This window comes from Cinclus cinclus, chromosome 6, assembly GCF_963662255.1.
Source record: "Cinclus cinclus chromosome 6, bCinCin1.1, whole genome shotgun sequence".
Taxonomy (NCBI): domain Eukaryota; kingdom Metazoa; phylum Chordata; class Aves; order Passeriformes; family Cinclidae; genus Cinclus; species Cinclus cinclus.
This window is the reverse complement of record NC_085051.1, coordinates 24,982,500-24,999,566: the sequence shown is the minus strand read 5'-3', so window position 1 is coordinate 24,999,566 and position 17,067 is coordinate 24,982,500. Positions and strand designations below refer to the sequence as shown.

General features: G+C 40.1%; 1 protein-coding gene across 1 annotated transcript in view; it reads left to right on the top strand.

The window, feature by feature from the left end:
- Nucleotides 1–340: 340 nt before the first annotated feature.
- Nucleotides 341–17,067, top strand: part of LOC134045412 (transmembrane protein 263-like) — a 195,511-nt gene continuing 178,784 nt past the window's right edge. Inside the window, 2 exon segments of the mRNA XM_062495177.1 lie at nucleotides 341–488; nucleotides 491–541. Of these exon segments, the coding sequence (XP_062351161.1) occupies nucleotides 341–488; nucleotides 491–541 (199 nt within the window).

The window sequence follows — 17,067 nt, the reverse complement described above, 5'->3', positions numbered from 1 at the left end:
CCAACCTAATTGATTCTATTTGACTCCGTGAATGCCAGCAAGCCTGCAGCGAGGGCAGAGCTCCGAGAACTGGCTCCTCATCCTGGCCAAACAAATGATGCTTCCATGTTTGACTTATGGCCGAGTCAATTCATCTCCCTTCGCTGCATTCCAACAGTTTACACTGGAAACTGGAAGAGGGCAGTATGTTACCCCAGGTGAAGCACTTCAGCTGCCATGCCAGGCAGCGGTTTTGGCCGGCGGGGCGTCTCGGTGAAGGCTGCGGGGAGCTCGGCTCCGCCGGGAGGTGCCAGCTCTGAGCCTCCCGCAGCACCACGGCGAGCTCCGAGCCCCCGCCAACATGGCGCCCCTGACCCCCGCGCTTCCTCTTCCGGCCGGGTTGCCATGGCGCTGCCCCCCGGCCCAGCCTCCCCCCGCCCGCCGGTGTGTGTTTACATCGGGCAGGAGGAGCCGGAGCCCCAGCGCCGGGGGAGACGGGCACGCATCCGCCGGCCCTCCGTCCATCGCCGCCGGGCGGTGCTCCGGGAGACGCGGCATGAAGGTGATGCTGGCGGCTGTCCCCGGGCCGGGGGGCTCGGCCGGGCCGCGGCGGCTCCCGGCGGCTGCGGGGGCCGAGGGGCGGGGGCCGGGCCCCGGCGGTAACCGGTGGCGGGAGGTGGTGGCGGCCGTGCGCGCTCGTAACGAAGCGTACAACTTCCAGAAGCTTCCAACTTCGCGGGGGATGTGCTGTCGCTTCTTAGGTCCGTCTCCCGAGAAGAATCCCCCCCTTTTCTCTCTGTTAAAACCCGGATCGTTTCCTGCGGCGCTGAGACGGGAAGGGAGAAGCGTGGGAGCCGGAGGAGGCTGCCTGCGTCCGCTGCCCTTCTAGGCTGGTGTCTCCACCAGCCCTCCTTCCCCGGACATCTTCCCTTACCCACAGCATCCCGAGGGCGGTTTCCCTCCCCGGCAGCCGTGCGGTTCGTGCCTTGGTGTGCGGCTGCCGGGGCTGCTCCGGCGCTCACCTGTGCTGCTGCTCTCGCAGGCCCTTCCCTAAGCCTGGGGGGATCGTCGCCTCACTCGTTAGTTTGCTGTGCAAAACTATTAGGATAGAGAATATCTGTCTATAACCTGAGCCGGCTATTGGTGTGGGTGCTGAGGCTGGCTGGGCTATAGAAGTAGTAATATATAACACTCAGATGCGAGGTTGTGTCTTCACTTGTGTTGGTTAGGAGTTAGCAATGCTGATGTGTTATTGCCTTTTCTTCACTTTATGTTGTTGTATTTCTTTAGTTCTCAGGTGTATGACTTTTGAAGGGGTTTTCTCTTATTAATCAGTCTGAAACTTGAGGCGCACCAGGCATTCCCTGTCTCATGAATTTGTCCAGCAGTAAAACAAATGTATTAGCTAGGTTGTGAGCTCTTTGGGGCAGAAACTGTATAGGTCTGTACCAATCTCAATGGAGAAATTTGGCTCAAGTTTCCTCTAAGCTTCTAAGTCAAGTGTGTGTTACAAGTTCATCAGCTTGTGCAGGTGTTGGGTTCTGGGAAGTGCATGTGTGGCAGTCACTGAGGTTAACAGTTGTCTCTGGACACTAGGGGCTCTTAACCATAAATATCTACACAGCTGGTGGATAAAGGATAAGGGGCAGCCTCTGCATACATGCAATAAATATATATAAAAAGAGTGTATCCTTCTATGCAGTGTTATATTTTGTTGTGCATTTGTACACAGCCTGATAGTAAAACGTGTTTACTAAAAAGTTTTTTTCTTTCTCTCTGAATGTTTGTTAGTTCCAATGGTGTAGGATAATAAAAAGTATGTATTGAGAACGTTATTGATAAACAGCACTATGGCTTTGGATGATTTGTTGACTTACACCCTAAAACAAAAACCTCAGAGTGGTGTCTGAATAGCACATCCAGGTTGAGGTCAAAACTGAAAAGATTTCCTTTAGCTTCTGTTTTGTTGCATGCAGAGTAAACAGCTGCTTATTTTTGCTAAGCCAATTACTTCTGCTGAATTCCTTTTTTGCCCCACTAGAGTGGGGAAAGCTCATGGCTATTTAAGGTGAACTCATTCAAAATGCAACATGTGAGTCAAAATACACATGTTCTGACAGTAGGGAAAATGTGTGTGTTTGGGGGGAAAAGCAGTTTGTTTATTTTTGACCAATCATTTTTCAGATATAACCTCTGTGTAGCTTTTCAGTATAAAAGAGTTCAAATTTTTTTTCTCTGAGTGGGTAATTTCTTTCATTGCACATTTCTTTCCATGCGTGCCACCTTTTGCTGTAGGAGTTGCTTCAAGTTTGTTCTAGGTAAGATCATTGCAGATGCATGATTTAAAGTCTTAAGCTGGGGGTGGGGATAATTACCTTTTCATTTAACAAGTGGAATGCATTGAAATGTGCAGTATTTTCACCCCTTTAAAAGGGTAAGGAAAGAAGAAGTCAAGGGAAGGAAGAGGTGTCTGTAGTGTGAGTTGGATCTGAATCTCATTTATGGGCCTGTGCGTGAGTAGTTTGGTGTGACTTTTAAACAAATAAGTTTTAAGTTTTTGGTCATTGCAGGGAAGACATCAAAACGAAACTTTTCAAAAGTCATTGTGTCTATTGCTTCCCTAATTATTGTTATATCCTGGGAAATAAATTTGAGTTTGTGTGTTTCTGGCAACATTAGTTTTGATGCTGAGCTTCATGATGCTGGTTAGCACCTTGCTGAGAAGGCAGAACAGTCTAAAGAAAACAGGTTAATGCTAGTGTGCATCAAAATGGTCTGCCTGCTTAGGGAAGGGAAGAAGTCAGCAAAAGGAAGTAAGTGAAAGGAGTTCTGCTGTAGAAGTGATCCTTTCAGGATCCAGTACTAATGCTGAGCATTGCTGAGGAAATGGAATCTGATGTGGTTTAAGACAATCACATAATAAGGATCCTGTTGAAAAGGTAGAAGTAAAGTAGTATGACAAAGTAATGCTTTAAAATTTGGTGTTTCAGCTGGACTTGATTCAAGATAGTCTCCATGTGTACTTTATTTTTGTTCCCATGTCTTTTGAGCTGTGTCCATGCTGGAGGATGGTATCTCTAGGACCTTCCAGGCTATGCAAAATACAGAACTGGTTAAAGTCCATTTTTCTGCTTTATAGAATAGGAGTGAGAGGCATGGTGCTCAGATTGTCTCGGGAAGGGGGCCTTTTCTATATGTAGTAATAAGTGATACCTTTTCAATATGTCAATAAAATTTGCTTTCCTTCAGGGGCAGATCATCCTGATGACAAGGAAATACACTTTTAAAGGGTGCATTAGGAGCCTGGGTAATGTGTCTGTCCTGTGGGGAGGGCAGTTTCCTTTATTAGGGCAGTGGGGAGATAACCAAATTCCTGCCTGTCTATTGCAGTCAGCTGCTAATCACTGCCCCACAACAAAGTATCTTTCCACTATCAATCTCTTGTGGCTAAATGCTGGATTTCTCAAGTCTTAGGCAGCACTGGAGAAGATTTTTTGTGCCCTTGCTAACAGAACCTCTTCATGCTGTATCTTTGGTGGGTGAATGAGTTGAGGCATTAGGATAGACCCCGGTGTGGTTCTGCTGTGGTGACTGCTTCTAACACTGCTGCTATCACTGGTCTAACATAAGTTCAAAATCAGAGAAATGAAAGGCATTGAGAGTGACAGGTCATATTGAAGTTCTTGTTTGTGAAAGCAAGCTCAAGATACAATTTCAGTTAAGTAGCTGGGCCCCTCTTTATTGAAAGGATTCTTCAAAGTAGAATGAGAGCTTGTGGCACTTTGACATGTGATCATAGTTAAGTTATGTAGTTTGGGATATGACAAGTGTCATAAATATGACATTTCACTTTGAGGAACCTAAAGCTATATTTAAGAGAAAGAATGTGAACTTAATGTCTATAGTTCTCTTTTTCTGACTGCCTGTGATAGTGAGTGTTGACAGATAAATTTTAGAGATCAGAATAAGGCAAGATATTTCGAAGATGCGGTATCAAATTGATGGAAAGCTTAAGTAAATATTTTTCTTGCCTGTATTTACAGACAGCTCTGTTCCTTAAGGATGACATGGGTTGTCCTGTCAGAATGATGTATATGTAAAGTTTTCTTTTACATGTGTCCAATCCAGTTTAGCAGGCCTCTTTATAATTGAAATTAAAAGTACTTGGGAAAGGAACAGCTTATAAAAATAAGAGACAAGAGGTATTGTTTTCTATGGAGTATGTAGTAATATTTTGTTTTCCTAAATGTGGTCTCGGAATCAGTAGGAGTGTGAATGTAAGTGATAGAGTAAAAGGGAACACAGTGCACGTATTCTGTAGATAATTTTGATGTAATATTTGCCTTTGATTGGTCACATCTGTTTTTATATTTTTTGCTGAACTGCTTTACAAACTTTGCAGTGGTTTTCTTTTCCAATACTTCAGCTGAATTTCAGAGAGATGGGAAAGGGTTACCTTTGAAGTTCTGGGCAAGGTATATGCTTACATGGATGGGGACAAATAGTAGAGCTCTTAAGTTTATTCAAAAGAAATATTCTGATTGAACTTACTGGGCATCACAGAAGTGGCTTGTGCTGGTGCTAGTAAATCTTAGAGTCTTAATAAGTCCACAGAGCTGCTCAAGGTCTAGTGCAATTCTTGGGCTTTGATTCGTCGTAAAAATATTTTGGAGGGAGAACCTTTGCTCCTCACAGATCTTCAAAGTAAAAAGCAGCAGTTACCAAGAGCTGTTGCTTCCTGAATGAATTCCTACTTGTGTGTTGCTTGTGTTCATAGTGGTCAAGTGTTTTTTCTATCCAATGGCTGTGTGGTTGCTGAGTGTAGTAACTCTGGTTGGAATCTTGTACCCAGCAAGTTGTGATCTCTCTTACTACTTCTTGGAGTGAGTTTGGGAGAAAGGTCTCTATGGAGCCTGAAATAAAAGGGGTGTTACTCGTGGCAGTGCTTCTGGCAGGCAAGTTTTGACTGTGCAGGCTAGGTATGAAATTGGAGGGCTTAACAGTACCAGAAGTAGCTTTTGTTTTGTGGAATTAGTAAATATTTTACCTGAAATATTTATTCTTTAAAGCCCTACAGTAAGTATGTAGAGTGACAAGCAGCACTGATCTTGAAAAGCTCTGATGTGAGTTCAAAACTCATTTGTAAGGAAGGCAATATTTGACTACCTTGCCATTAACAAAATAAATTTAAAAGTTGTGTGATAAATGCATCATACTGCAGTCTCCTAGCTAATTCCCAAATGCAGGAAATGCATTTTGAAATACCTAATGAAATAAGGACACAGGAGTAAGTTCTGTCCTGAATACAATATTTTGTATTTATCCTCAATTTCTAGCATCTAAAATTGCTTTTGAGGGTTTTGAAACAATTTTTGAACTTCAAGTGGATTTGCAGCTTTTTTTTTTTTAAGTCAAATTTTTAAATAGGAAATTAAGATTTTGGCAAGATAACTTGTATTTCAAACTCTTGCAGTAATGTGAGAGAATGCTCATATTTTTCAACCTGTGTATGTGCTTAGGTACTTTGAATTCAAGTCTTATTGTAAAAATTCTGATGTTCTAGCTGTAAAAGCCCTTGAAAATTACTTAAATTTCAGCTCATTAAAGCTAAAACAGTAGTAGTGCACTTTTAAGGAAATAAATGCATAGAAATCAGGTCATATGAAACCATTGTTATAGAATACTGCTTAATGCATATTTCCATGAGGGTTTTTTTTGTTTGTTTTTTTGGTGGTTTTGTTTGTTTGTTTTTAAATTGTGTCTTCACTAAGGATAGTGAAAAGGGTATTACATTAGAAGTCTCTAGCATGGTTGAGAAAAATCTTAAGGACCTCTGTCACAGATATGCCTATATTATTAGGCAAAGGGCTTCTCATTTTTCAGACAAATTTCTCATGCTGTCTGCAGCTCCCTAGAGTGATACTTCCACATCTTGTTAGGAAAATGGAGAATATTCTTTCTGTAGAGCGCATTATCTCATTTCTTTAGTCAGAGTAATACTGGCATTAATCACTAAATCCATCTGTCAAGGACCAAGCTGGAAAAGTACATTTATAGCATGTTATAATATAGTTTTAATATAGTCTAGTATGTTAGTTATTCTCTTTGGGTCAGGTCAGTGCATGATCAAATGAAATGTGGTTTGCTTGGTTTGGTTTTTGAAAACCACTCTTACATTCTTCCTGTGCTAACATTGATTTAGTAGGTAAAATGCAGATGGAAAATAAATGGTTGATCAAGACAAAATTCAATACAATAATAAATTCAAAATCCGGAACATTCTGATTCACCACTGAGCAGACTGTATTGGCTGTTTCTTGAATAAATGGTGATACCTACCCCATATAAAACATGAGCATGAAAAGTGTAAACCATCAGTTTACTGGCTTGCTAAATGGAGACTAGAACATGGTGTCATTAGTATTCTTGAAAATTTATTTATGCCAAATAAACCCTAATTTGGATTACTGACAGTACAAAGTTGTTTTATTGCTGTAAAAATAGGATTTGACTGTTCTGCTAAGAACAATAGAACTCAATCTTGACTTGGCATTTGCAACATTAAATCTTGCTCTCATTACCTCTATCCACCAGTCCTGTTGTCAAGACAAAATTATGTTTTTAAAATTGTAACCTCCCTAATGTGTTTGTCCACACTCAGAAAAGAGTAAGTAACCTAAGCAACTTTTCTGTTCTTTGTTACAGTGTACTTTGAACAGAGGGCTACAATTTTACTACTGTCATCCTCAGCATTTCTATTTCTATACTTTCCTTTAGTGTTCCAGGGGATTTATAACTGCAACTCAAATTCCCCTTGGGCTGAAACCTGGCACAGAAGCTCTCATTATAAGTGAACTTTGTTTTACAAAACTAAAAGCAAAGCATCCATCAAGAGGCTTTCTTAAACAGAGGAAAGCAAAAAAAAAAAAAAAGCTGTTTATGGTTGTAGATCAATTTTATTCCCTCTGCAGGAAGAATCCAACCAGCACTGGAAATCCCAAAGGTGTGGATGTGCAATCAATAATGATGGCAGATTCAGTGGAATATTCCTGTTGCATTTGGAAAACTTTAAATTAAAAGCCTTAATTCCTTAACATGCTGAAAATTCATTTCTGAAGTAAAAGCTGTAGCTGCAAACTGCCTAACAAAAGTACAGTGATAGTTTTAAGTTTGTTTCCAGTGTCTGAATGTGGTTACCTGTGCAGCAGAGAGTAAGGAGATGGTTGGGTGGTTATGTGCTTCAGCTGAAGTACTTGTAGGTCCCCAGCTCCCTGGAAGAGGTAGTCATCGTGTTGAACTACCTACCCAGTGGTTGGTTGTTTAATTTTTATCTTTCTTTATACATCTTTCTTTATTCCTTTTTTTCTGTAGAAATTGAGACCTTATATAATTGTGTCAAAAACAGAAAGGGCATTGTGAGCCACAAGCGATTTTCAGGTATGGAAGATGGAACAATTTAATTTGTTTAAACATGAAATATCAAAGATAAATTCTGAGAAACTTTATAACAGTGGCTGGATAGAGGAGAGATCTCAAATTAACAGTGTCATTTATGATGTCATTTTAGGAAAGCCTGATGAAGGTCAGCTTCATTGTTATTGGATCTGACAGCCCCTTTGGCATCTGCAAACATTCAGCCCAGTCATAACATGTATCATATCTCACACATTTGGAGAAAGTGAAGTTGGGAAGAAAAGAGGTGGGATTTTTGTTTTTGTGGTGTTAGGAAGGGGCAGAGTATGCTAATGTTCAGGAAAGTGGGTTTTAGTCTTTTGGATTTGAAATAAGCATTCTTTAAACCTGATACAAATATGCTTTCACTGGGCTACTTCAGCATCCTGAAGCACTTAACAAACTGTCCTGTATTTGGGGATTACTTCGCTTGTTTCTTCACATAGACCAACTGAGTCTTGTCATTCTTTAGGGGTGCATCTAGTCTTTATGATGATCAGTTGGCATATATTTGATACTGTATAAAAAAGGCATTGGTGCTGGGCAGCTTACAAGTGAAATCACAGATGTGGAGGTGTGAAGCCTGGGCTGCCACAAATTTCCCTCTGCTTAATTGCTTTATTGGAATTGTGCCTACATAGAATACCAGGTCTGAAAGTCACTGTTAGGCAGGACAGAGGACATGTGATTTATGCTGGAAGTTGAGGATTTGCATAGAAAGAAGCAAGTCTGACCTTCTGGGCTTTTAAGGGAGAGGCTTTAGGAGGAATGAGGCAGTTTCTTGCAGTGGAAGAAGTAGGATTCTAGGCTCAAGTCCAGAATGTAAATGAATGAAGAATAATGACAGAAAGGAGAAACTGGAATAAAGTGTTTAGAAGCAAGAATGGAAATATGGAGGTTTAGATCAGGAGGTAAATACCATGTTCACTTGAAAATGCACAGGGAAAGTAGTAGCTAAAGGTGCAGATTTTATAATTATTTCCGAAGTGTAGTCTCATATGTGAGACAGTAAACTGCTGCTGAATCCATGACTATGAGCTTTAGATTCCTCCAGCTTCTGTTCTGAAAGGGGGAAACTTATGAGCTTGAGTGTAATGGAGAAGAGTATTTACACGGTGTATTTCCTTCTGGTTCTGCCTATGGTAGGGGATTAATTTTTTTTTCTTTTGTGAGTTGCGTAGGAATGGCAAGAATGAGCAGAATTGTAAGACATTTTGTTCTCTGAAGGAAATTTTAAGTTATTTGTCCTAAACTTCTTCAATTTAATTAATAATTTTTCATAGGATGTATTCTTAAAAAAAAAAAAAAGACTGCCCTCCCTCATTGTTGTCCTTCTTGGACTTTGTTTTAGAGTTTTGTATTTTGCTGCTTATTAGAAAAATTAATTCCTGTGAATTAATTCTCAGTGAACAGTCAATTGACAGACTTCAGTTTAAGATTATATACCCTAGTTAATGTATTGCTAAGTACAAAAGTACAGTCTTAAAGGCCTAAAAGTGGTGATGGTGTAGGTAGGATTTTTTGGTTACTTTGAGATGGTCTTTAGAAACTGAGGGACTCTTTAGAAAGATGAGCCACATTGGGGCATTTGCAGTGACAGTCTCATGTTGGTATTGACTTACAACACTGATCGCTTGGTGTTGGGATTGCTCCTGTACTGTGTGGGTATTTTGAGTTCTTTTTACTCTGCTGAGATTGAGTTAGTATGGCTCTTTTTGTGATTGACCATGCTGATATCATTTGTTAGTACAAATGTGGTGATAAATGGAGCTCTTGGTTTCAGTGTCATAAACATAACCCTGTACCTTGTGGAGAATGCTGACCCTGACTGGATGGGAACTTGTTTTCTGTCATGCATGCATTTGCTACAGCACTTTTGAAAGATAAAGTCTTCAAATATACTGAAAATCTGAGCATATAGCTCAAGTTCTGGTCAGAATTATTCTCAAAATATTTTATCCTGTGGAAGAGCATGAGGTATACTCTGAAATGCTTGTATGTGATTTGTCACACTTGTTTAGTTCAGTGCTGGCAGCCCTCTCTATCCATAAATAATAGCCATTTATGAAACACATTATAAAAAGAAGAAAAAAACATAGTGCCACCACTCACTTTTGATAGCATTTTGCATCCTCTTTGTATTTATGTAGATGACAAGAACTGTAACCCAAAAGAGCATCACTTATCATAGACTCATTGGGAGAAGCTACTGAGCAGGTTTGTCTTGTAGGAAATTGAGAATACTGACTATTTTGAAGAAGGGAAGATAATGCTTTTCTTGCTTGCTTTTCCATAGTCCCTGGGAGTTGGATTGTCTCCTTAGGCAACATATAGCTAGTATGTGCAGATTAAGAAATTAAAATAATTGTAAATTAAAATAATTTTGTATGCCAGAAGGTACAGGCACAGGATTCACATTCAAGACCCACTCTAGTTTAGGAGTTCCATAGCTGTGGTTCGGGATTTTTCCAAGGCAAATATTTGTGCCTCATGTCTTACATGTCTGTATGTTTTATATGAAAAATAAATCTTCTGATCTGGTATACTGCTGTGGCCTCATCTTCCCTTTTTCTTTTCTCTCTGTGGAACGGATGGTTAGGAAAGAAGTGTGAATTCATATATTGCCAGTTGATGTAGAAACTTAAATACATTGTTTATATTCAATTTGTTGCTCTCACCCAGAATTGTTTACATGTTCTTAAAATCTGGACCACATTATTTAGTTGAAGTGAAGAGATGGTTAGATATTGATGTTGATTACTGACTCCTGGGTATATTTTTATTTTTTGTTTATTGGATGAAGGCTACTTACTACTTTTCCATCTGTACCATGTGGTAAACACATTTTTCCCTTTCTGTGATAGCTACTACAAGGCATGACTTTGTTTGAACTGTTTACTGACCAAAGCTGGGCAATGTTGGTACTGGGTGTTTTTAAGTGAGGAGAAATAGGTAAATAGTCTACGTAAAACTTGCATAGTCATGGGTGGCAGAAATCTCGGTTACAACCCTGGCACCATCACGGTAGACCTGTATACTTCACTTGGGTGGAGTCTTTTTTTCCCTGCTGTAAAAATTCTGAAAACTGTAGTGGTACTCCTTGTTTTCATGTCCATTTTGTTGAAAAAAAGGGCAGTGGATAAAAATGTGAGCTATTTGTGCAAAGGATGGAATTTGATAAATGTACTCTTCATAATGTACAAATTGAGGGAAGAGAGAAAGTAGCCAATGCTATTGGGGGTAATCTCACAGTCACAGGGTTTGGAAAGAATGAAAATAAATACTGCAGCTTTAGGGCTATGAGCCCATTTTCTTCCTGAGTTCAAATAATACAGTTTTGCAAGCCGTTGATGTACCAGCTGTATTTCTGCAACATTCCAGCTGCGTATGTTAGCACACATTTTCAGATAGTTCAGACTACAAACCCAGTCATGTTTTCAAAGTGCACAAAAGCTTCATTTCCTAATGACTGCTAAGTTTGTAATTTCATTCTTCACTGAACTAACATTGCAAAGAAAATTAGGTGTTTTTTTGAGTCCTCCAGCTATGCCTAGTGTTTACTCTTCTGTTACTTGAAAAAAAAGGTAAGTTGGGTAGAAGATGTTGCATTTATTTCTGTGATAGTTTGAAAAAGCAACTACGCTTCTATAGCTCCACATGTCATGAAAATATTGTGTGTGTAAAGTGAGTTCAGCTGCAAATCTTTTAACTTTGCTCATGGTCTTCCAGCAGTAACGTTGCAGACACAGGATCAAGAAGGCTGGAACATGGAAATGCAAAAACTGGGAGGGTAGTTCAGTAGTTTTTCAGGAATTGCTAGTTTGGTATATCAACTTGGAGGCACAAATGGATGTATTTGGCTTGTAGGGGAAAACTCCACAGTCAATGGACCTGTGTAGGTTAGAAGATTATAAACCAGTTTGCTTTGGTTTGCTTTGAAGAAAAGTGGCATTTCAGAATCTAGTCTTGATAAGACAAAGATAAGATTTTTTCCTGAAAATTCCAGTTGATGGTAGATCTGCTGCTACCCTTGATAAATGGAAATTTTAATTGATCATTGCATTATGTTTTGGAAATAGTAATTTAGAAATTGTGCTTCACTGTTCATCCTCTGGTTTTCAGTCAATTAAGACCCTTGAAACTTTGTGTGCTATCTTTTTTTTTTTTTTTTGAAAGACCCAAAACTTTTCCCCTTTCTGTAATTTGACTGCAAACAAATCTCCTAGCATTTTCTTGCTCATCAGCTAAGGTGAGCTCCTTGTGTCCTTGCTGTCTGGCATATTCTCTAGTCCTGCAACCATTTTTGTGGTTCCTGTCTGAACTTTCTGCAATTTACACCTTGCTGTTCTGTTCTGCAGGGCCCTAGCTTAGAAACACAGATGGTGGATGATGAAACTGAGACTACAAGTGAAGAATTGCCTCCTCATCTGCGGGAAGAGCCACCCGAAGGTACAGTGCTGGCAGTCAATATGAACTCTTTGCAATCAATTGAGGAAAATGTTCTGGCCAAGAAGTCTGATTTATCTGTCTGACTTGAACCTGTGTCTGCCTGTTTTCTGAGAGGGATAAAGCTTTGTCAGAGCTGACAGTTTAGCCAACCTCCCCACCAGAGGTCAAGCCAGCCCCTAAGCCTTTTTTTTTTTTTGCATGCAATGGAAGGCTTTACCAACTGAGGTGCAGACACAGTTCTGCATTCTCTTTAACAATATGGCTTCTGATTAAAATTGTCGTGCTTGATCATCCTGCCTTCAGGCTTAGGAATAAAATGCTTTTTCTACTGTCTTGTTTGTGATGTTTTGAGTTTTCATTCGGGGTGACTACCTAAGTAGTCATCTTTTGTCTCTTTACCTCTCTCTGCAGCATCCTGCTATTGAAATTGTGCCCAGCAGAGACTTGTCAAAGTTGGGTGTTCTAGTGATTTTGTTTCTTGTCACTGTCTCTCTTGGAAGCCAGTTTAGCCATCTGAGGAGGAGGCAATGAGATGCTGTCCGTCAGCAGGAGGCTCAAAAATGCCAATTTTAATTAAAAACCTTGTTTGCAATGAATGACATGCCCTGGATTTGTACAGGAAACATATTTTTTCCCCACTGTGCAAAAGTCACAGACGTATATATGCAGCAAAAGAGGTGTTGCTTTCTTTTGGATAGAAGCTGCTAACATTGCCACAAGTGATGATACATCCTGTGCTTTGTCTTTAGTTCAGTGGATCCGGAAACACAATCACTCATCATTACCATGGATGGCTTAAACAACCCAGAGAGTGTTGAGATTCTTATTAGCAACTTACTGTTGAAATACAGTGACATGTCTCTGGGAAGCGTAAGTGTGTTTAATATTTTTCCTTTAAGAGAAGAAGATGCTGATATAGCATTTATACTGACAGCCATTCTTAAAGGGAATGTGAACCAAGTGGATGGTTTTAGGAATTTGCTTTCTTATTAAAGTTTTCTTACTAACTTGTAATTTCTGTTCTGCCATTTCTTATACTTTGTGTTGACAATTGCAGTATATAGAGGTAAGTGAAAGGTTGCAACTCTTAGAAAGCCAGAAGGAAATAAATGTGGAGGATGTTGTGATTATTCTATATGTACATGGAGGATATAATATTAATATTCCCTCCCCCTCCTTTCTTTGTAAGTAATGTCAAGTCAGCATGTAATGACAGTTCGTTGTTGAAGTAAGCATTCTGGTCACTAGCCTAAGCTGATGATTACATGAGCCTGGAGACAATATCCTGGAATGTAAAACCCATCTTGGCTCACCAGGTTATCAGGAATAGGCTTAGATTTTGGACTATGGCTTTGACCTGTATAATCAGAAGCATTTTTTTCAATGTGGTTCAGCATTTTTGCGAACTAACTTTTTAAAATGAAAGTAAAGTTCTTCTGCCTGCAACCCTGCTGATTTGAATGACAGTGAAATATGTCAGTATTAATATTCTAATTCTGTGACTTACTGGATGGTCTGGGAGAAGTATGTGATCTGGATATACCCACTTGGCTTGTGTGAGGAAAAAGAACTGTGGCAGTTGTGCTGGTTTAGTTAAACAGTGATACAGTAGATACTGAGCTCAGTATGTACTTTTTGAATTTACAATGACCTCAAGAGTAGCAAAATAGGAGGAATGTTGAGAGCACAACTCCTTGCCAGGAGAAATGGAAACATTTGTCCTAAGGGAGAGCAATCAGGATTATTTCCTAAAGGAGAGCAATCAGCTGAATTTACGACTGACTTAAGGTGTTGGTGAAGTTGAGTAATGGAGGTGTTCCTTAGAAGCTGCTGTCTACCAATATAGACCAACCATATAGAATTGCTATAAAGAACATGTAGTTGCAGGAATTATTGCAAATACCTCATGAAAGAAAAAGAACTCTGATGTTTTTGACTTAAATACTATTCAGAGTACTATCTTACCTTTGCTTCTGTTCAGATTTCTTGTTTCTTCTGACAGCACTTCCCTAGTTAAAACAGATGCTTTGCAATACATAAAACAATGTTGTTGTGACTACTGCAGTCTTGTTTCCTGGGATCTATGAATTGGAGACCATGTCTGCTTGCCTTCTGGTAATGAGTGCATAAGGGATGGAAGGCTCCCCAGTCTCTCTGTCTAGCACAATCCATTATTTCACCAGATTGCATCATAGTAACTTCATTTCCTATCTTGCATAGCATATCTACTGCCCTTCTGAAAGGAGGGGAATTGGAAATACTGTTCTATGTACATATTGCAGTAAAATAAAAGTTTGCTTTTCATGGATTGTCATATTTCTGAACAGTGCTGCACCACGGCCTTGTACAAATAATGGGATGATTTTACCTGTCCATCATGTGCATAACTAAATGGAGTAGGTGTATATGTGGGTAACAACTGGTATGGGATAGCAGACATTGGTCCCAAGTGCACTGTGGCAGCCTGGCAGCATTTGAAGCAAGAGAAATATCAAACGAGACGTAGCCAAGACCAAGGTATTTGTGTGTAACCTGAATCGGATTGTTTTATCTGCTATTCAATTTAATTTTTTTTTTTTTTTTTTTTTTTTTTTTTGTATCTAGCTAATTCAACAGAGTAAGTAAGTTAAAAGTACAGCTCCTGCCGGACCCCGTCGGCGGTATTATGTACCTCAAGGGGCTTTTTGCTCGGTGACCAGGTTGCGCTCTTAGGGCGGCGCTGCAGCGCGGTGCGCGCAGTGGGGAGCGGCGGCCGCGCGGGGGCGCTGCAGGCCCGGCCGTGCCGCATCCCCGCCAGCCGGAGAAGGCGTTTGGATCGATTAACTCCTCTCCCTAAGCCACTTGGTGATGCTACAAGGGAAGCTTCCGCACTCTGCCGCAAGAAGGCCGTTTATACCCTAACGATACCTCTTGACATCGTGATCCATCTGCCAAATTCACGGATTTTTTTTTTTTATTCCTTCTTCATCTTTAGTATTTCTACGATCCTTGTAACATCTTCTTTTTGTTTTTTTTTTTTTTCTCCCCTCATGTGAAAGGCAGGCACAGGGGAGCAGTAGCAATTAGTATCTGGAGTGCTGGTGTGCTTAGTACTTCACAGAGCAGGATGTGTAGGGCAGATTTACCATCACCAGCCAGAGAAGGGCAGTGAGCCCTGCGGAGGAACACACTGCTCTAAATGGTATGAACTGCTTCCTTCTTTGTAAGAAGTTCAGCATGGCTGATCTGTGTGGCCACATGTCTGAGCTACTTTCATGTGGATTGTGTGATCTTGAGTGTTAAATGGAAGTGTGATCACAGTGACAGAACTAGATTTAGTTACTCAAGTGCAGCAACACCTTGCTGTATCTGTTGCTTTTTGTTCTCCTCTTCAGAGTTCTGTTGCTGATCATTTAATACAGTGCAGTGCTAATTTATATGATCACTTCACTTTTCTGTCCTTTTCCACTAAATTAATCACAAAAGGTGATAGCAACGAAATCTGGTGGTGATTAAATCTTCTGTGACATTCTCCATTAGGAAATGTCAGCACCTTCTTTGCTGCTTGTGTCTTCTGTTTATTACATTAATTTTTGTGGGAAAAGTAGCTTTACTCTGTCAAACTGCTAAAAACTATGTATTTCAGGCATGTCTACTTTGTTGATACTGGGCCATAGCTGTAGTTTGTTTCGGCCTTGCATTGCTAAGTGGTACTGCATGTACTAAAGTTCATTTCAGGGTGGTGCAGTCTGGTTGCAAAAGCTATGACACTGGTTAACAGTGGTAGTCCCTCTTGGGAGTTTACAAACCAGTGCTTCCATGGCCTTTAAGTACTAAGCATGAAGATTTTATCAGCCAACCTGCTATGATCAGTTTGGCAATAAGCCTGAGTCTTGTAGTCTGCTACCTCTTCTGTAGTTTTCAAACCTAGCAGAGATGTTCCTTCTTTGTTGCAGACAGATTGGGCCTTGTGGAGTAAAGCTTTATTAAAAGCAATGGGTCTTAGCAGCTCTGCAGTATATAACAGATCTTGGGAAATTTACTTTCCAAATAACTGTGGTGTTCTTAATTCAAATTGTTTTACACTTGCTGTGGGTAAAGAATACACAGAGATAGTTACTATAAATCAGATGATTTGCAGGAGTTTAGAACATAGTATCTTGTGTGAGCCTTATAATCTGCCTCCATGGAGGCATGTAGCCTTTGCTGTTTTATATCTTCTGCAGGATAAACCTATATTGAAGGTTTCTGCAGGAAGTTTTAGGAGTCCTTATCCACAATTGGAGAATCTCCAATCCAAAGAATCTGGGAGTTTTGTGGATTGCTCATTCAGGATTGAGTTTTGATACCAGCATTTTTCCTAGATCTGTATGGATCTAACTAAAATGAAGTACAGTTGTGTTTCAGTTGAGGTACTACCATCCATTTGAAATGTCTGAAATTAATTAGGCTGTTAACTTTGTGTTCATGTATTCTCTTATAAGAACATGATAATTTGTTGAAACCAGCAGGTGCCAAAGGAACATGCCTTTTTAGGCATCTCATCTGTGGTGAGACTTTCAGTTAAAGTCCATGATACATGTTTAACGTTAGAAAGGTATATGCCTATAAACAGATCCAGTTTTGATGAATGGGTGGCACTTCTGCAATTATTGTTGGGCCAAATGTCTTCTGCAGCAATTGCCATACCAATATTTAAATTATGCAAACTGTATATGCACTATTTTGCATCTTTTTATTGCAAGTTATGTTTGGTATATGTCTCCAAACTGCCTATATGCAAATAGCCTCAAAGAAATGGCCTTGGAAAATGATGTAGTTAATAGCAGTTCAATTTCCTTTCAGTATCAAGCTTACTGCTAAATTCTGTTGCCTTTTCTGGTTAACAAAATCGCCTGCGGCACTTGGTATCCCATACTACCTACTTAGGTAAGTATGTGTGTGTGTAGTCTACCAGACCAGTATCTTGAAGTTCTGTGGAGCTGGCAGATGCAAAGCTGTGGAATCTGCTAAGCCCTCCTCTGCTTTCCTGAGCCAAACCACTCTCTTCAGTGTGCTACCTCATAAGGTCCAACAGTTTAATCCTTCTACAGAGCATCTCTTTAAATGTTTTTTTTTTTTTGTCTAATGGCTGGTCAGCCTGGATTGACCTCTGCAGTTCTGTGGTTGAAAAAAGACTGGGAAAAGCAAAAGACTGGGAAAAGTGAC